Source organism: Coregonus lavaretus (genome assembly GCF_964263955.1).
Source record: "Coregonus lavaretus genome assembly, chromosome: 18".
Classification (NCBI taxonomy): Eukaryota; Metazoa; Chordata; class Actinopteri; order Salmoniformes; family Salmonidae; genus Coregonus; species Coregonus lavaretus.
This window is the reverse complement of record NC_140005.1, coordinates 26,964,536-26,984,604: the sequence shown is the minus strand read 5'-3', so window position 1 is coordinate 26,984,604 and position 20,069 is coordinate 26,964,536. Positions and strand designations below refer to the sequence as shown.

The window sequence follows — 20,069 nt, the reverse complement described above, 5'->3', positions numbered from 1 at the left end:
AGGGAAAAGGTGAGAGGAGGAGAGCGCGTAGATGTGAGAAGGAATTATACAACAAGCAAAACGATCATGCTGTTTGTATGTGGCTGCTATGAAAGTGAACTGTGTTTGTGTGTGATCAGGGGTGTATTCATATAGCCAATTCTGTTGAAAAATGTTTCTTAAATGAAAGCAAACGGAACAAAACAGGGATAAACATACCTGAATTTGTCCAAAATAAACTCTCGTTTGCAACTGTTGGACTAATGATTACACCCTAGATCAGCTAGATGCAGGCAAGAGTGTGCAAGGTGGTATTGAATGTGGTGCTGTCTGTCACCTTGATTACTCTAATTTTTCTCTCGATCTGTGCACCTACATTGTAAACTTTCATAGGCTAGGTTGTAACAACCTCATGATGGGTATAGGGAACATTTTAGTATCATGTATTAGCCTAAACCTATCAATGTTACATTGAGCTGGGTGAATGGAATATGAATGACAGTCATCCAATATGTTGTAATAGAAATAAGGCCATGCTCATAAAAAAAAAAAATCGTCCTGCCTCATCTTAAACGTCACCGACCGGCAATGGCCTGACAGTATTTCAATCTGAAGACAGTATGGTTTGAAGTGACTGAAATGCATCAGAAAGGTACTGGGAAGTTCAGAAGATCGTCAGGCAATAATGTTGTATGATCTTCTGTGTAGAAAATAACATAATCACTAGCTAGGTTTCCATCCAATCGGTGACAGATTTTCATGCGAATATTCTAGAATCCATATAAAGAAAATATGGGCATTTTCCCACCAGTGGTGTGTTTCACTTTCCACCAAATTGACTTGTTGCGGATAAAAATCAGTGCGTGATGAGGTAGAGCACACAAAATGTGCTTTTAAGTTTTCATGTACCAAATAAAATCTAAAGTTCAATATGTTTCCATTGCATTTTCAACTCTACCGATAGTTTTGTCATAAAAATTGTTGCGTTAAATAGCAAATGCGCCTACAGTGCTTTGCGAAAGTATTCATCCCCCTTGGCGTTTTTCCTATTTTGTTCCATCACAACCTGTAATTTAAATTGATTTTTATAACTTGTTTCAAAAAATTCAACAAAAAAAAACCTGGAAAAGTGGTGCGTGCATATGTATTCACCCCCTTTGCTATGAAGCCCCTAAATAAGATCTGGTGCAACCAATTACCTTCAGAAGTCACATAATTAGTTAAATAAAGTCCACCTGTGTGCAATCTATGTGTCACATGATCTGTCACATGATCTCAGTATATATACTCCTGTTCTGAAAGGCCCCAGAGTCTGCAACACCACTAAGCAAGGGGCACCACCAAGCAAGCGGCACCATGATGTGATGGGTGATTTGAAGGAGTCAGGCGCAGGAGGGTAAATCACAGAATACAGAGTTTATTCCAGAATACAAAGTTACGCAGAAATGTGTCAAACAGTCCAGTGCGCCAAACAGGCGCACTGGAACCAAACAGGCACACGGAGAAAATATACCCCGGCAATACCAAATACACAGAGCTCAACCGAGCCACACTCTCACAATAAACAATCACCCACAAGGACAAGGGGGCAGAGGGAACACTTATACACGTACTAATGAGGGGATATGAACCAGGTGTGTGTAATAAACAAGACAAAACAAATGGAATGATGAGATGAGGAGCGGCAGTGGCTAGAAGGCCGGTGACGACGAACGCCGAAGCCTGCCTGAACCAGGAGAGGGGGAAGCTTCGGAGGAAGTCGTGACACATGAAGACCAAGGAGCTCTCCAAACAGGTCAGGGACAAAGTTGTGGAGAAGTACAGATCAGGGTTGGTTTATAAAAAAATATCAGAAACTTTGAACATCACACGGAGCCCCATTAAATCCATTATTAAAAAATGGAAAGAATATGGCACCACAACAAACCTGCCAAGAGAGGGCCGCCCACCAAAACTCACGAACCAGGCAAGGAGGGCATTAATCAGAGAGACAACAAAGAGACCAAAGATAACCCTGAAGGAGCTGCAAAGCTCCATAGCGGAGATTGGAGTATCTGTCCATAGGACCACTTTAAGCCGTACACTCCACAGAGCTGGGCTTTATGGAAGAGTGGCCAGAAGAAAGCCATTGCTTAAAGAAAAAAATAAGCAAACACGTTTGGTGTTCGCCAAAAGGCATGTGGGAGACTCCCCACACATATGAGACTAAAATTGAGCTTTTTGGCCATCAAGGAAAACGCTATGTCTGGTGCAAACCCAACACCTCTCATCACCCCGAAAACACAATCCCCACAGTGAAGCATGGTGGTGGCAGCATCATGTTGTGGGAATGTTTTTCATCGGCAAGGACTGGGAAACTGGTCAGAATTGAAGGAATGATGGATGGCGCTAAATACAGGGAAATTGTTGAGGGAAACCTGTTTCTGTCTTCCAGAGATTTGAGACTGGGATGGAGGTTCACCTTCCAGCAGGACAATGACCTTAAGCATACTGCTAAAGCAACACTCGAGTGGTTTAAGGGGAAACATTTAAATGTTTTGGAATGGCTGTCAAGGGCTGATGTAAGTGTGGTGTGGAAGTCAGGCGCAGGACACCGAAGCTTAGTCCAACAAAGTTTACTAGTTAACCACTAGGCAAAAATACAATAAACGGCCTCAAAACACACAGAGGCGAGCGATTACGCAAACTGTGCGTAAACTCCAAAACAATAAACAGAGCAAACACGCAGCACTAACTGACATGCGAAAAACAACACACAACCTAACCAATACAAAACAGGCAACTTATAGAACACATAATCAGACACAAACGGACACAGGTGCAATAGACAGACAAAAGCAATCAAACATAGAAACATTCAACGGTGGCAGCTAGTACTCCGGGGACGACGAACGCCGAAGCCTGCCCGAACAAGGAGGAGGAGCAGCCTCGGCAGAATCCGTGACAGTACCCCCCCCTTGACGCGCGGCTCCAGCCGTGCGCCGACCCCGGCCTCGGGGACGGCCAGGAGGACGCGGACCCGGGCGCGTGGGATGCCCACGGTGGAACTCAGTCAGGAGGGATGGATCTAGGATGTCCCTCCTAGGCACCCAGCACCGTTCCTCCGGACCGTACCCCTCCCACTCCACGAGATACTGGAGACCACTCATCCGGCGCCTCGAGTCCAAGATGGTCCGGACCCTGTACGCCGGGGCCCCCTCGATGTCCAAAGGGGGCGGAGGGGTCTCTCCTATCTCATCTTCTTGGAGTGGGCCAGCTACCACCGGCCTGAGAAGAGACACATGGAACGAGGGGTTAATATTCTTGTAATCAATAGGCAGTTGTAACCTGTAACACACCTCGTTCAATCTTCTCAGGACTTTAAAGGGCCCCACAAACCGCCGACCCAGCTTCCGGCAGGGCAGGCGGAGGGGCAGGTTTCGAGTCGAGAGCCAGACTCGATCTCCCGGTGCGTATACCGTTCCCTCACTGCGGTGGCGATCGGCGCTCGCCTTTTGTCGACTGATGGCCCGCTGCAGATGGACATGTGCAGCGTCCCACGTCTCCTCCGAGCGCCGAATCCACTCATCCACCGCAGGGGCCTCGATCTGGCTCTCGTGCCATGGTGCCAGGACCGGCTGATACCCTAAAATACACTGGAAAGGTGTTAAATTGGTGGAGGAATGGCGGAGAGAGTTCTGAGCCATCTCTGCCCAGGGGATATACCTAGACCACTCCTCCGGCCGGCCCTGGCAATAGGACCTCAGAAACCTACCCACATCCTGGTTGACTCGTTCAACCTGCCCATTGCTCTCTGGGTGGTACCCCGAGGTAAGGCTCACCGAGACCCCCAAGCTTTCCATGAACGCCCCCCAGACTCTGGAGGTGAACTGGGGACCTCGGTCAGACACAATATCCTCGGGGACCCCATAGTGCCGGAACACGTGGGTAAATAGGGCCTCAGCGGCTGTAGGGCAGTAGGGAGACCCGGCATTGGGAGGAGACGACAGGCCTTGGAAAACCGATCCACAACGACCAAAATGGTGGTATTCCCCTGGGAGGGGGGAAGGTCGGTCACAAAATCCACCGAGAGGTGGGACCATGGTCGTTGTGGAACGGGCAGGGGATGTAACTTTCCCCTGGGCAAATGTCTAGGCGCCTTACACTGGGCGCACACCGAGCAGGAGGAGACATAAACCCTCACATCCCTAGCTAACGTTGGCCACCTGTATTTCACGCTAAGGCAGTGCACTGTCCGGCCAATACCTGGATGTCCAGAGGAGGGTGATGTATGAGCCCAATAAATAAGGCGGTCACGAACCTCGAGCGGAACGTACGTCCGCCCCACAGGACACTCGGGGGGAGTAGGGTCGGTACGCAGTGCCCGCTCGATCTCCGCATCGACCTCCCACACAACCGGAGCCACCAGACAAGACTCCGGCAGTATGGGAGTAGGCTCGATGGACCTCTCCTCTGTGTCATACCGCCGGGACAGGGCATCTGCCTTACCGTTCTGGGACCCTGGGATGTATGTGATCTTAAAAACAAACCGGGTCAGGAACATGTTCGACCTAGCCTGACGAGGGTTCAATCTCCTAGCTGCCCGGATGTACTCCAGGTTACGGTGGTCAGTCAGAATGAGGAAAGGGTGTTGAGCCCCCTCAAGCCAATGCCTCCACACCTTTAGGGCCTGGACTACAGCCAACAGCTCCCTGTCCCCTACGTCATAATTACGCTCCGCCGAGCTGAGCTTCTTAGAGTAGAACGCACAGGGGCGGAGCTTGGGTGGCGTGCCGGACCGTTGCAACAGGATTGCCCCAATACCGGCCTCGGACGCGTCTACCTCAACTTGAAATGGTAAAGCGGGGTCCGGATGCGCCAGCACCGGAGCCGAAGTGAACAGGTTCTTCAGTCTAACAAATGCCCTGTCTGCTTCAGCTGACCACTGCAAACGCACCGGACCCCCCTTTAGCAGGGACGTAATGGGAGCTGCCACCTGTCCAAAGCCCCGGATAAACCTCCGGTAGTAATTAGCAAAACCCAAAAACTGCTGCACCTCTTTTACAGTGGTTGGAGTTTGCCAATTACGCACGGCCGACACACGGTCAACCTCTATCTTCACACCAGATGCGGACAATCGATAACCCAAAAAGGAGATGGACTCCTGGAAAAACAGGCATTTCTCTGCCTTAACATAAAAGTCATGCTCCAACAGCCTCCTCAATACTCGGCGCACCAGGGCTACATGCTCGGCTCGGGTAGAAGAGTACACTAGGATGTCGTCAATGTATACTACCACACCCTGCCCATGCATGTCCCGGAAAATCTCGTCAACAAAGGATTGGAAGACTGAAGGAGCATTCATTAACCCGTATGGCATGATGAGATACTCGTAATGACCCGAGGTGGTGCTAAATGCTGTTTTCCATTCATCCCCCTCCCTAATGCGCACCAGATTGTACGCGCTCCTGAGATCCAACTTTGTGAAGAACCGCGCTCCGCGTAATGACTCCGTCATAGTCGCAATCAGAGGAAGAGGGTAACTGTACTTAACCGTGATCTGATTGAGACTACGGTAATCAATACACGGGCGCAAACCCCCGTCCTTCTTCTTCACAAAGAAGAAACTCGAGGAAACCGGGGAAGTGGAGGACCGGATGTATCCCTGTGCCAAGGTCTCTTCTTGAGACAGGGGATACACACGGCTCCGCGGAAGTGCCGCTCCTGTTTGGAGATCTATCGCACAATCCCCCTGTCTATGAGGTGGTAGCCGTGTTGCCCTAGTTTTGCTGAACACAAGTGCTAAATCCTCATATTCAGGGGGAATGCGCATTGCGGGCACTTGGTTCGGACTCTCCACCGAGGTCGCCCCTAAGGAAACACCTAGACATTTCCCTACACACTGGGCAGACCACTCCATAAGAGCCCTCTGTTGCCACGCAATGGTAGGATCATTGGCGCTTAACCAGGGAAGCCCCAGCACCACGGGATACGCAGGAGAGTCGATCAGATAAAACTGAATGATCTCCTCATGACCCCCCTGCGTCGTCATCTTAAGTGGTGCTGTGACTTCTCTGATCAACCCCGACCCCAGCGGCCGGCTGTCTAGGGCATGAACAGGGAAAGGGACTTCTACCGGCCGAAGGGGAATTCCTAGCCTATAACAAAATTCATGATCAACAAAATTCCCAGCTGCGCCTGAATCTACTAGCGCCTTATGCTGGGAATGAGGTGCCACCTGTGGAAACCTCACAGGTATACTCATGTGACCAACAGAGAGCTCTGGGTAAGTGGGGTGCCTACTCACCTGAAATGACTCCCCGGTGCGTGACCTGTTGTCCCCTCTCCCAGGAGACCCTCCCCAGCACCTAGCCGCAGTGTGTCCTCCACGGCCACAGTTGGTGCAGGGGACGGCCCCCCTCGGGTTCTCTCTCCTCCTCTCCCTAGCGCCAGCACCCCCGAGCTCCATGGGAATCGGCTCGGAGGTGCTGGAGGGTGGAATGGACGACCCCCACTCGGGACGTCCGCGGGTAGCCAGCAGGGTGTCGAGACGGATGGAAATGTCCACCAACTGGTCGAAGGATAGGTTGGTGTCCCTGCAGGCCAGCTCACGATGAACGTCCTCTCGTAGGCTACACCGGTAATGGTCGATGAGGGCCCTCTCATTCCACCCCGCATCCGCCGCTAGAGTCCGGAACTCCAGGGCGAACTCCTGTGCACTCCTCTTCCCCTGTCGGAGGTGGAACAGACGCTCCCCCGCCGCCTTCCCCTCAGGTGGATGATCGAACACAGCCCTGAAGCGGCGGGAGAACTCTGCGTAGGTGATGGTAGCGGCGTCTATTCCCCTCCATTCGGCGTTGGCCCACTCCAACGCCTTGCCGGATAGACAGGAGATGAGGGCGGAGATGCTCTCGTATCCCGAGGGCACCGGGTGTATGGTGGCCAGGTATAGTTCCACCTGCAGGAGGAACCCCTGACACCCGGCTGCAGAACCATCATATGCCCTCGGGAGCGAGAGCCGAATGCCACTGGGTTCCGGTGCTGGGAGAGGAGGACTGGCCGATGGTGATGGTAAGGTGTGCGAAGGCGTGGGCACCTCTCCCGTAACCAACCGGCGTAGAGTGTTGGACACCTCGTTCATGGCGGCCCAAAGTTGCCGGATCATGGTGTCTTGGTCGCTGATCCGATCCTCCAGCGACTTGGGTGCCGCCGCTGCTCCTGCTGACTCCATAATGGTGTGTTGTTCTGTCAAGGGCTGATGTAAGTGTGGTGTGGAAGTCAGGCACAGGACACCGAAGCTTAGTCCAACAAAGTTTACTAGTTAACCACTAGGCAAAAATACAATAAACGGCCTCAAAACACACAGAGGCGAGCGATTACGCAAACTGTGCGTAAACTCCAAAACAACAAACAGAGCAAACACGCAGCACTAACTAACATGCGAAAAACAACACACAACCTAACCAATACAAAACAGGCAACTTATAGAACACATAATCAGACACAAACGGACACAGGTGCAATAGACAGACAAAAGCAATCAAACATAGAAACATTCAACGGTGGCAGCTAGTACTCCGGGGACGACGAATGCCGAAGCCTGCCCGAACAAGGAGGAGGAGCAGCCTCGGCAGAATCCGTGACAATGGCCTAGTCAAAGCCCAGACCTCAATCCAATTGAGAATCTGTGGTATGACTTAAAGATTGCTGTACACCAGCGGAACCCTTCCAACTTGAAGGAGCTGGAGCAGTTTTTCCTTGAAGAATGGGCAAAAATCCCAGTGGCTAGATGTGCCAAGCTTATAGAGACATACCCCAAGAGACTTGCAGCTGTAATTGCTGCAAAAGGTGGCACTACAAAGTATTGACTTTGGGGGGGGTGAATAGTTATGCACGCTCAAGTTTTCATTTTTTTGGTCTTATTTCTTGTTTGTTTCACCCCAAAAAATATTTTGCATCTTCAAAGTGGTAGGCATGTTGTGTAAATCAAATGATACAAACCCCCCAACAAATCAATTTTAATTCCAGGTTGTAAGGCAACAAAATAGGAAAAATGCCAAGGGGGTGAATACTTTCGCAAGCCACTGTACTCTGGTCTTGGCACGTGCGCTCTAGCCAACAACTGGTAGATAAAGTTGGTAGGCTTTGCAGATAGGCTATTCTATGATGAGATTATTATGGAATATTTGTATTTGTCAAACGGCAGTCAAGCATCGATCGTCATGTCACCAGAATCAGACCCTCGATATTTATTGGAAAGGAGCATCAAGATCACCGTTTACTTTCACCATTCTGTGAAGTTCATCATAACTTATTTCATCTGTAGTCTAATAAACGACATGTTTTCCAAGTCGTAGTGGGAGGACCACACACCATATCATCACATTACTCCAAGTTTACTTTGATATGATGGTTATTATATCAATATTTTTGCATAAAGGTGTTTCCACCGCCATTTCTCGCATAATACATATTACAGACACAAAAAGATCCCACCATGTCGAACGAACAAATTATCTGTCTGCATTTATAAAATGGTTCCGAAACTTCCTGTTTCTGTCACAGCTGTCATGATTTTTTTTTTTATATGGTATGACTTTACTCCAGTGCTTGATTTGGGCAGGAGCTCACCGGAGCTGAGTACTGGCATCTTACATTTTCTACTGCTTGAACTCATGTTCTTCTTATAGAATAATAGCTCAAAAGTATTGTGGAGCTACTGCACCTAAATATAAATAGTACCGGCACCCAAAATGAGTACAGGAACGTATATCAAGCCAAGTCAAGCACTGCTTTACTGGCATAAAAACTGTAGATGGAAACGTGGTTATTCATGACGTACTTTTCCCCCCAGTCTGATTAAGTGTCTGGTCTTGTCCACTCTGTTCTAACGCGTTTGGAAAATACTCAGCTTTATATTGATATAATTCTCATGTGGCTCATGGAATAGAAGGCATTTTTATAATGTCAGTTAAGTTTATTGCAACAAATGGATAGGAATGATTAAAATGGTACACGGAAACTCAAGAGCTGTAGGCTACTGTGAGTTGATGTTCATATCAAGAGCCAATGACTAAGTGCCTTTAACCAGTATATTCCAAACTCTTTGATTCAACTATAGGGTTAAAGTTAATCAACAATATATAATAGTGTTAGTAAAAATAGCATAAAAGAAAATTAAGAACAAAATTATATACATGGTGTGTGTGTGTGTGTGTGTCTGTATGTGTGCGTGCGTGCGTGTGTGTGTCAGGTGGGTACAGTCTGATCTGGTGTGTGTGCCTGTGTGTATGCCTGTGCATGTGTGGACAGCCAGGGGTGTGTGAGAAGCTCGGAGGCAGAGAGGCGGAGGGTGGGGTTAGAATGCAGGGCTGAGCGTATCAGACAGCGAGCCTGCGAGGTTAGTACAGCCCCCTCTTGGGTTAGTCCAGCCCCAACAGGGTAGCAGCCCAATAGCAACGCATGGAGCATCACTCCCAGATACCAGACATCTGTAGCCGGAGCACAGACCCACAAACTGCCAGAGACATTCCCATGTCCTGGGCTGCAATTCGGGGAGAGGTTTCCTTCCTGCATTATGACTGCATCATCCAAGCTTTCCAGCATCAACAGGGTCCTGACACACACACACACACACACACACACACACACACAAACAAAAACGGCGCCCGACCAAAAATAATTAAACTCAGTCGGGATCTCAACTAGAATACACAAGATGTAGAATACACAAGATGCAATTTCGAAATTTAGCAAATATGGTTGTGCGTCAGCAGTTTTGCTCTTATGTCAGTAACTCAATTAGCCATGTCAGCAAACAATTTTTTTCATTTAGCAGACGCTCTTATCCAGAGTGACTTACAGTTAGTGAGTGCATACATTATTTTTTAATACTGGCCCCCTGTGGGAATCAAACCCACAACCCTGGCGTTGCAAACACCATGCTCTACCAACTGAGCTACATCCCTGCTGGCCATTCCCTCCCCTACCCTGGGCCAATTGTGCGCCGCCCCATGGGTCTCCCGGTTGCGGCCGGCTACAACAGAGCCTGGATTTAAACCAGGAGCTCTAGTGGCACAGCTAGCACTGCGATGCAGTGCCTTAGACCACTGCGCCACTCGGGAGATCCGAGTAATAAACTTGTATTAATCATGGCCGAATACAGGCACGCAGGGCACGTGCCCAGGTTCCCTGACCTCCAGGGGGCCCCCATTAATTTAGTAAGTAACTCAGATATCATTAACATGGCATGGCATAAATCATGGCAAAATGAGTAGAATTGCAAGAAATTCGCTTTAAAACTACAATGTCGCTCCACTCCATGGCGAAATGGGTAGAATTGCAGGAAATTAGCTGTAAAACTACAATGTTTTTCTCTGCCCCATGGCAAAATGCGTAGAATTGCAGGAAATTTACTTTAAAGGCCCAGTGCAGTGAAAAATGTGATTTTCCTGTATTTTATATATATTTCCACACTATGAGGTTGGAATAATATTGTGAAATTGTGAAAATTGATAATGCCCTTGTAAGAGCTGTTGGAAAAGACCGCCTGAAATTTCAGCCTGTTTTGGTGGGATGGAGTTTTGGCCTGCCTGGTGACATCAACAGGCGATACATTAGTTAATAGACCAATAAGAAAGAGAGTTCCAAACCTCTATGCCAATAACAGCTAGTTTTCAGTTTTCTCCTCCCAACTCAGACCACTCCCAGACAGTCCTAGCAAAATTCTTGCTTGAGAAATTGCTCTTTGCTAAGAAGCTATTTTTGTTTCTTTTTGACCATTTTAATTTAAAACAATAACAGTAAGGTACTTCAATGTTACCCAGAAATGATTTGATATTGAGATAAAATTGTCTGCATTGGACCTTTAAAACTTTTCTCTCCCCAGCTGTCAAAAGGGGGGCCACTAAAATGTTTTGCCTAGTTGTAAGTTGGACGGGCCCCCAACTAGGGTCCTTTAAAGGCTAGGACCGGCCCTGCACACACACCTCTCCTTGTTCTTGAAGACAAACTTGTTCAGCTTGAGGTCTCTGAGCACTAGTCCATTGTCATGGCAATGTGCCACAGCCGACACCAGCTGGCGGAACAGGTATCTGGCTGTGTCCTCTGGTAGCCGCCGGCACTGGGCCTGGAGCATCACCCCCAGGTTCCCGTAGGAACGTGGGAAGAACAGGTAGGCATGGGCGTCCCCGACAACCACATCACGCATCTCGATTATATTGGGGTGGGGGGGCAGGCAGTAGTACGAACACAGAACCTCCCGGTACCGAGAGACAGGAAGCACCTAGAACACAGGAATACTGTTGAGAAGTCATAAAGATTCTACAATAGCCTACATTATAGGTGGAACAACTGGAATTCAGGAATACTTTTGGGGCCCTACGAAACCAATAATACAAGATCTGCATTATGGTGTTACTGTGTTAGCACAGCCTAGATACAAACACATGCCTACTGTACATGAGTGTCCTGTTTCTGTTGAGCATGTTGGCACTGCACCAGTACCCCCTGTATATAGCCTCGTTATTGTTATTTGATTGTGTTACTTTTTATTATTTTTTACTTTAGTTTATTTGATAAATATTTTCTTAACTCTTTCTTGAACTGCATTGTTAGTTAAGGGCTTGTAAGTAAGCATTTCACGGTGAGGTCTACCTACACCTGTTGTATTCGACGCATGTGACAAATAAAGTTTGATTTGATTTGAGTAAGGAGACAAGGAGAGAGGAGACTAGAAGATGGTGCCAACGATTGAGATGGAAAAGAGATGAGAGGAGTTGATGGAGCACCATCATATTTTCAAAAATAAATACTTGTATATATTTGTTTTAATCCACAGACCTTGCACACCAGCTCCTCTCCGCTGTGAGCATTCGCAGCTCTGAGTACGTTCTCCTGCAGCGGATCATACAACAGGTAGTTCCCCACGTTGCGGGACCGAAGGGGAGGGCGGGAGACACCTACCGGTTGGCTGCGTGATACCAAAGGAGCGCTCGAGATACTGTCCGACAGAGAGTTTGAGGGGTCTGGTGACTGACTGATGCTCTCAGGTGATCCTGAGACTACCTGCATGTCCATGTGATAAAATAATCTAAAAGTAGGCTATATGAAATATATAACGCCAAATATCTTCCGTGATTAATGGACAGGGTAGACAAAATAACAAACAACCAGAAACTAACTGCCAATAGAACGTTGCTGATAACAAATAACGCGGTTTTCTAAAAACAACATCGGAATGTCTGAAAAAATGACGAAGCTGCTGCTGTTTCATTGACAAAATGAGATTATACAGCCTGAAGAGAATGTTTTGTTTGTAGTCCTACCGTCTGACAAATGTGCATACAATTTGGAAAATCAGTGTTAGATATCGTTATTTGATTTCACGAAAATTCCCATAATTTTAAATTGATTAAATATTTTATTTGAATTGATTTTGATTATAGAAATATACAATATTCTCCCCTCTCGCTCTCTTTCACACACGCACGCAGGCACACACACGGCAGCAAATGCAAGTTTGTTGAAGTTTATTTTTTTGTAAATTTTTGCACATCATCATATCATACAAACGTGTGATAATTAATGAACATAGAGATATGTGTGATAACCTATAGTTTGATTGCACACAACACACACATCATTACCGTGGCAACATGCTGCGGAATACACACACAGCACAAAAGCACAACACAGCAACACACACTACATTACAGACACTTCCCATAATATTTGGCCTTAACCCTTAACCTCTGACCCTTAACACTTGTGTAGATCTGAGAGGATTGGATATGTGTGTGCTTATACCTATCCAATCTTTTCAGATCATAAGTGTCTAGGGGTGGAAGAAGTATCTAAGGGGACCATAGAAATAGAATAAATAGAACGGGCTTGGAACTTCTAACCCTGGCAATTTGACTGGTAAACTCATGGGTACACTCGCAATAGCTGCCTGGTATTGTGATGCAATCATTTCCATGGTAATGTAGAATGTTCATTCAAATAATGTTAACTGAGGTGGCTCATATTTTTTGTAATGTAAGTTGAGTTGAATCAACACACTTCCTGCTTTTACTTCCTACTTTGCTCCAATGGGTACACTCGCATTGGCTGCCAATCCACCCATTATGCCATAATGGACTTGAATGGGGACACCTTTTATATTCATTCTATTTCTATGGAGGGGATGTGTCTATGGTGTAGTGAAGAAGTGTACATGGGTTAAGGGAAGTGTGTTGAGGCTAGGGGGAGTGTCTAGGGGTTAGGGGAGAAGTGTGTAGGGAGTAGTGGTGTGATATGTGGGGTTAGGGGCAAGAGGAGCGGACACTAAAGGGTTCAAACATAAATAGAGGACTTCGATATAACAAGAATCATTAACACACCGTTATATTACCACGATACAGTCCCATAGAGCTAGTGTTCATTCCCTTTGGTTGTCTCTCTCACTCAAACACACACACACACACACACACACACACACACACACACACACACACACACACACAAACACAAACAACGACAACCAGCACTGGCACATATATAATGGCTTCAATGTGATACATTGTGTGCGTGCGCACGACACACACACACTCCACCTTTACACACACTATCTGTACAGCCCTACACTTTAAAACATGAACGTTCATGGTCCAAACAAGGGAAGACATTCAGTGGAGAGGTTAGGAAGGTTAAGTGTGACATGCACTGTAAAAAGCTTACTGTTTCAACTTAAAAACATGAGTGTAAGTGTACCCCACTGACCTAAAATATAAAGTTGTATGAAGTTGTCTACTATAATGTATCTAATAGGAGTTCCCTGGTTTTGTCAACTCAACTTGATAAGTTGACGTAACATTACATCAGCTGGGTAACTCCTATTTTTAAGTTGAAACAGCTAACGTTTTTGACAGGAGTGTGTGGAGAGGTATGGTAAGACATGATGGACTACAGGAGTCATGGACTTATTTACACTGAACACATCGAACGCATAGAGACCCGTCTCCCTTCACACCACTGCCCTAACCCTATATCTCTCCCTCCATCCCTTTCGCCCTCATCTCTCCTTCCGTCTCTGTCCATCCTCTCTCTATCTTTTTCTCTATCCCTCCCTCCCTCTTGTATCCCCCCCAACCCACCCCTCTATATCTCTTTATTTGAGATCTCCAGCATCTCCCTGGATGGTCTTCTTAATACGGAGCAGCATGGTGGTGAGCCATTGGTCCAGACGAGAGATGGAGTCAAACTCTTTAACAGCTTCAGTAAACGCCTCACAGTTCTGCTCCTCATGGGCATCCAGCAACTTCTACAGAGAGACAGAGAGGGGGAGATGGGTGTGGGCTCGTGAAGAAGGAAGCTATGCTGTTAAACAAGCAGCGTGAAGTCTGTTACACACACGCACACACAAAGGCGCTCATCGTGTCTACCTTCAGCAGCTTGCACTCTCTGGAGTCTGCGAAAGCAGGAAACATCTCCTCATACTTCTCTATGGCCAGCTATAAAATACACAAACACACACACTTGTAATCACTAATAATTGACAGGTGCTCCCTCGGTTCAGTTGGAATAATATGAAGAATATGTGTCTACTCTGTGTGTCTTGCTTCAAAACAAGAGAACTACTACCACTAATAATAATGATAATAATAATAATAATAATACCTTTGCGTTGAGTTCATCCACTATGAAGTGGCAGAGGGAGGCTTTAAAGAAGTACTCTTTGGCATTATACTTCAGCAAGGGGTTGTCCATGGTATTGGTGGCCACCTGACACACACACACACCATTACATCACTTTGACATCCCTCAGAGAGAGCCGATTACATTTCAGGGTTTTAAAATGCAGGCAAAACACACACAAACACACCTGCTCGTAGATCTCAATGGCTTTCGGATACTGCTCCAGCTGAGCGCTGTAGTGGCCCACCTTCAGCAGACACTTGTTAGCAGAACTGACAGAGAGAGGAGAGAGACAGCGAGAGACAGAAGGAACAGCACAGGTCCCAGTATAGAGCCCTGGAGAACCTCTCATGACAACTCCCCCTGAACCCTAATCTATATGATAAAAAGTACTAGAGTAGTATAATACAATAGCATTTGAGTACAGTACAGTAGTAGTAGAGGGTAGCATAACTGAATAGTATAGTATTCATTTATACTAAACAACACAGGAGACTCACCTGTTTGACTCCTCCCCTTTATAATAATCGGCTGCCTGCTCATAGTGGGCGATCGCCTGGGCAACAGGAGACACACACATAAAGTATTGTTCATAAGGAGTTGTGTGTCTGTGTGTCTGTGTGTCTGTGTGTGTGTGTGTGCACGCGCGCGTTTGTGTGTGTGTTCCGTACCTTCTCTATGTCCACCAGCTCAGACTCATACACCTCTGCAATGGTGATGTGATGTTTGGCTGCGATAGTAAACCTACCCTGTAATACACATGTGGATCGTTAGGACAGAGATGGAGAATAACATGTCGATTGCAACAACACTGATACAGAATCACTAGAATATACATACTGTATCAGCCTTCATATCGGGCGGTCTCATTCGATGATGGCTAGAAAACATAGCCCCCCTTACACACAGTACATGCACAATTGCACATAGAAACGGGTGAAGCAGGTTCAAGATGAGAGTGGTATGGTTAGAGGTCACAGGTTAGGGATTAGAGGTCAGGGCTCAAGGGTTGGACTAGGCTTACCATGTCAGTGTAAATATCGATGGCTGCATTTAGACAGTTGATAGCCTCTACAAGAAAGAGGGGGAAAGGGAGGAGTGAAATAGGGGAGAGAGAAAGAGAAAAGGGGGCAGGGATATAGATGAAGGGAGCAGAGTAAGAGAGGTTAGGTTTTCCCACCAGAGAGGGCAAGAGAGAGAGAACACAGACAGAAGCATACTTGACCTACTATTAGCGACTAATATCAAAGGGGAGGGTCCCAGATGTCAGGGAGGCTTTGCCCTCTAGTCTAGTCTAGTGAGTGGGTGTGGGTGCGTGTTCCTACCCTGAGGGTCAGCCTTCTTGTAAGCATTCCCTGCGTCGACGAAGCTGGTGGCTGAGTCCAGTTTGTTCTGCAGCTGCATGTGGAGCCGGGCACCCTGGCAGAACGCATTACCAGCAGCTACACACACACACAAATATAATTATAATGTCTATTGTATGTGTGTGTGTGTGTGTGTGTGTGTGTGTGTGTGTGTGTGTGTGTGTGTGTGTGTGACCCACCGGTCCAGTTCTTGGCCATCTTGAACATGTTGGCTGCTCTGGCGTACATCTCACATGCATCTTCTACTTTGTGGTGACTCCCCCTGAAATACACACACACACACACACACACACACACACACACACGGTTAAAAACCTTGGCAGGTATATGAGCTATAGACCTGGACACCGTCAGAATATGTGTGTTTGTGTTTACTGGGTCTCATTCAGGAGGATGCAAACTGATCATTGTCTACTAAAGAAAATATAGACATCTCATGAATAGAGCTGGCTTACTCTACATGTCAGAGAGCCATGTCTGTTCTACAGAATAGGCCTATATGGAAGTCCAGAGAGGACATACTGTATGAATACAAAAATATTATCTTGTTATCTCAAGATCACAACTTATTTATCTCATTATCACTACATAACAAAAAAGTTGTTTTGTCAAGATCACAAGATAATTTTCTCATGATCAAGTCATAACAAAAGTTGTTTTGTTGAGATCACGAGATAATCAAAAGTACCACGCATCATCCATTCATTTGTTCAGATGCACGATAACCAACTCATCAAGGAGCCCTGTGCTGCATTGATCGCAATGTGCTCGTGGGCCATTTAAGCCCTGAACGATGCCTGACAGGTAGTCTACCAGGCTGCATGCCGCCCCCAAGACCACAGCCAATCGCATGCAAGTAACAACGCAGCTAATTTGGCTAGTCTTATGAGCTAGCTAGTTAGCCAGGTAGTCTTGTTATCTATGCTGGTTGTTAGCTTCCATAACTGTTATATAATTATAAGGGACACGTCATGTTTTGTGCATAATATTTACATTTACAGTGGGCAAGCTCCATTCCTGACAGGCTGATCAGATAACATTCCAGCCTCAAAGGCTGATAAATCAGGATGCTGCCTTGTAGGCTGTTTCATAGGTAAGGCTCCTTGCAGGCAGATTAGCTGTCAAAGTTCTTTATAGGCAGATGCATATCTGATTCGGGGGGTGAGCTCTATTCCTAGCAGGCTGATCAGATTCAATAGCAGCTTCAGAGGCTGATGTCAGGATGCTGCCTTGTAGGCTGTTTCATAGGTAAAGCTCCTTGCAGGCAGATTAGCTGTCAGCGCTTTATAGGCTGATGCATAGAATCCAGAGTGAGTGTGCTCTATTCCTGGCAGGCTGATCAGATTCAATAGCAGCCTCAGAGGCTGATAAATCAGGATACTGCCTTGAAGGCTTTTTCATATGTAAGGCTCCTTGTAGACTGCCTACAGGCAGTATCCTGACTTATTAGCCTCTGAGGATGCTATTGAACCTGATCAGCCTGCTAGGAATAGAGTGCACCCACTCTTGATCATATACATAACGCACTGAATGATAATCTGCCTACAAGAAGCTTTACCTATGAAAGCCTACAAGGCAGAATCCTGACTTATTAGCCTGTGAGGTTGCTCTTGAATCTGATCAGCCTGTCAGGAATGGAGATCACCCACTCTGTAAATTGAAATAACATTAAGTGTCCCTTACAATTATACACATATCAGTTATGCAAGCTAACAACCAACACAGATAACAAGCTAGCTAGCAAGCTAGCTAACAAGACTACCTAGCTAGCTAGCTCGCTCACGAGACTAGCCAAGTTGGCTGCGTTATTGCTTGCATGTGATTGACTGTGGTCCTGGGGGTGGAACACACAGCCTGGGGGACAGTGCTGCCTGTCAGACATCATTCAGGGCTTAAATGCCCCATGTGCTTTCAGCTCAAGGCAAGGAACATTTAGCTTGCTTACATTCTAACTTAGAAACTGATAATAAGCTGCAAACACAAACGAAAGCATGATGTTAGCATGAAATGTACCATCCCTTTGTGTAGCAATCAATAAAAACGTATGCTCTGATCCACCATGAGCTCTGCTGCCTCAGACATACTGTCAATCCATCATCAATACGCCCACACTCCTATTTATAGAGTTTATCTTGTGATCTCGACAAAACAACTTTTGTTATGTCGTGATCATGAGATACACTACATGACCAAAAGTATGTGGACACCTGCTCGTCGAACATCTCATTCCAAAATCATGGGCATTAATATGGAGTTGGTCCCCCCTTTGCTGCTATAACAGCCGCCACTCTTCTGGGAAGGCGTTCCACTAGATGTTGGAACATTGCTGTGGGGACTTGCTTCCATTCAGCCACAAGAGTATTAGTGAGGTCAGCACTGATGTTGGGCGATAGGCCTGACTAGCAGTCGGCATTCCAATTCATCCCAAAGGTGTTCAATGGGGTTGAGTTCAGGGCTCTGTGCAGGCCAGTCAAGTTCTTCCACACCGATCTCAACAAACCATTTCTGTATGGACCTCGCTTTGTGCATTGGGGCATTGTCATGCTGAAACAGGAAAGGCCCTCTCCAAACTGTTGCCACAAATTTGGAAGCACAGAATCGTCTAGAATGTCATTGTATGATGTAGCGTTAAGATTTCCCTTCTCTGGAACTATGAGGCCTAGCCCGAACCATGAAAAACAGCCCCAGACCATTAATCCTCCTCCATCAAACTTTACAGTTGGCACTATGTATTCAAGCATATAGCGTTCTCCTGGTATCCACCAAACCCAGATTCATCCGTCGGACTGCCAGATGGTGAAGCGTGATTCATCACTCCAGAGAACGCATTTCCACTGCTCCAGAGTCCAATGGCAGTGAGCTTTACACCACTCCAGCCGACGCTTGGCATTGCGTATGGTGATCTTAGGCTTGTATGCGGCTGCTCGGCCATGGAAACCCATTTCATGAAGCTCCCGACGAACAGTTATTGTGCTGACGTTGCTTCCAGAGGCAGTTTGGAACTCGGTAGTGAGTGTTGCAACCGAGGACAGGCGATTTTTACGTGATATGCGCTTCAGCACTCGGCGGTCCAGTTCTGTGAGCTTGTGAGGCCTACCACTTCACGGCTGAGCCGTTGTTGCTCCTAGACGTTTCCACTTCACAATAACAGCACTTACAGTTGACTGGGGCAGCTCTACCAGGGAAGGAATTTGACAAACTGACTTGTTGGAAAGGTGGCATCCTATGACGGTGCCACGTTCAAAGTCACTGAGCTCTACAGTTGACTGGGCCATTCTACTGCAAATGTTTATCTATGGAGATTGCATGTCTGTGTGCTCGATTTTATACACCTGTCAGCAACGGGTGTGGCTGAAATAGCCAAATCCACTAATTTTAAAGGGGTGTTCATATACTTTTGGTGATGTAGTGTAAATAAGTTGTGATCTCGACATAACAAAGGAATGAATTTATTTATTCATACAGTATGTCCTTTCTGGACTTCCGTACCTATATAATAGGCCACTACCCTTTAATACGCGGTCCTACTGTCATCTGTAATGAGCAACGATATCCTGGTGGTTAAACAGTACATGTTGACCATTTGCTGTCAGATGACCGGAACACTGCAGATCTTCTCCCCAAGGCAGAGGCCTGACTGCGACAAACAGGCCCGACATTCTCCCCCTCACTACTGTATAATTATACTTTTAAACCATTTACATTAATGTAGGCCTAACCATCATACAGCTACATCACCAATACACTCGCTATTTTTTGGTGTCCAATGTCATGCAAAGCCTCGACCCTTCCCCCCGCCGTGATAAAGTACTGAAATTAGCGCTCATTTACTGACTTGGTACAAGAAAACCAGTGCATCTCATCTCACCCGAACATACCCCCCAGGAACGAGCCGGAGGATTTGACCTTCTTGTCGGCTTCAGCCATCAACTGCATCGCCTCCTTCTCTTTCCCGGAGGTATCCATCGCTGATTGGGCTGTGTGTGTGTCGTCGACAAGGTAAAAACAAATATTCCGGAGAATCCGTTTTGCTGAGATGGTGCTGATGAGAGAGAATCTTCCTTGGTTGTA

The 20,069-nt window shown here is 46.8% G+C and overlaps 1 protein-coding gene across 2 annotated transcripts; it reads right to left on the bottom strand.

Moving 5' to 3' along the window:
• Window positions 1-12,472: 12,472 nt before the first annotated feature.
• LOC311145517 (beta-soluble NSF attachment protein-like) lies at window positions 12,473-20,064 on the bottom strand (the record flags this gene model as incomplete). 2 transcript variants are annotated; one of them, XM_084181775.1, is made up of 10 exons in its annotated part: window positions 12,473-14,260; window positions 14,382-14,450; window positions 14,617-14,721; window positions 14,822-14,906; window positions 15,135-15,190; window positions 15,306-15,383; window positions 15,659-15,705; window positions 15,960-16,076; window positions 16,178-16,260; window positions 19,867-20,064. In XM_084181775.1, the coding sequence occupies 10 exons, from the start codon at window positions 19,962-19,964 to the stop codon at window positions 14,108-14,110; spliced, it is 891 nt and encodes a 296-aa protein (XP_084037901.1). The 2 variants fall into 2 exon arrangements, with proteins under 2 accessions (XP_084037901.1, XP_084037902.1); XM_084181776.1 differs by lacking the exons at window positions 15,659-15,705; window positions 16,178-16,260; window positions 19,867-20,064 and having other exon boundaries at window positions 14,108-14,260; window positions 15,960-16,067.
• Window positions 20,065-20,069: the final 5 nt, after the last annotated feature.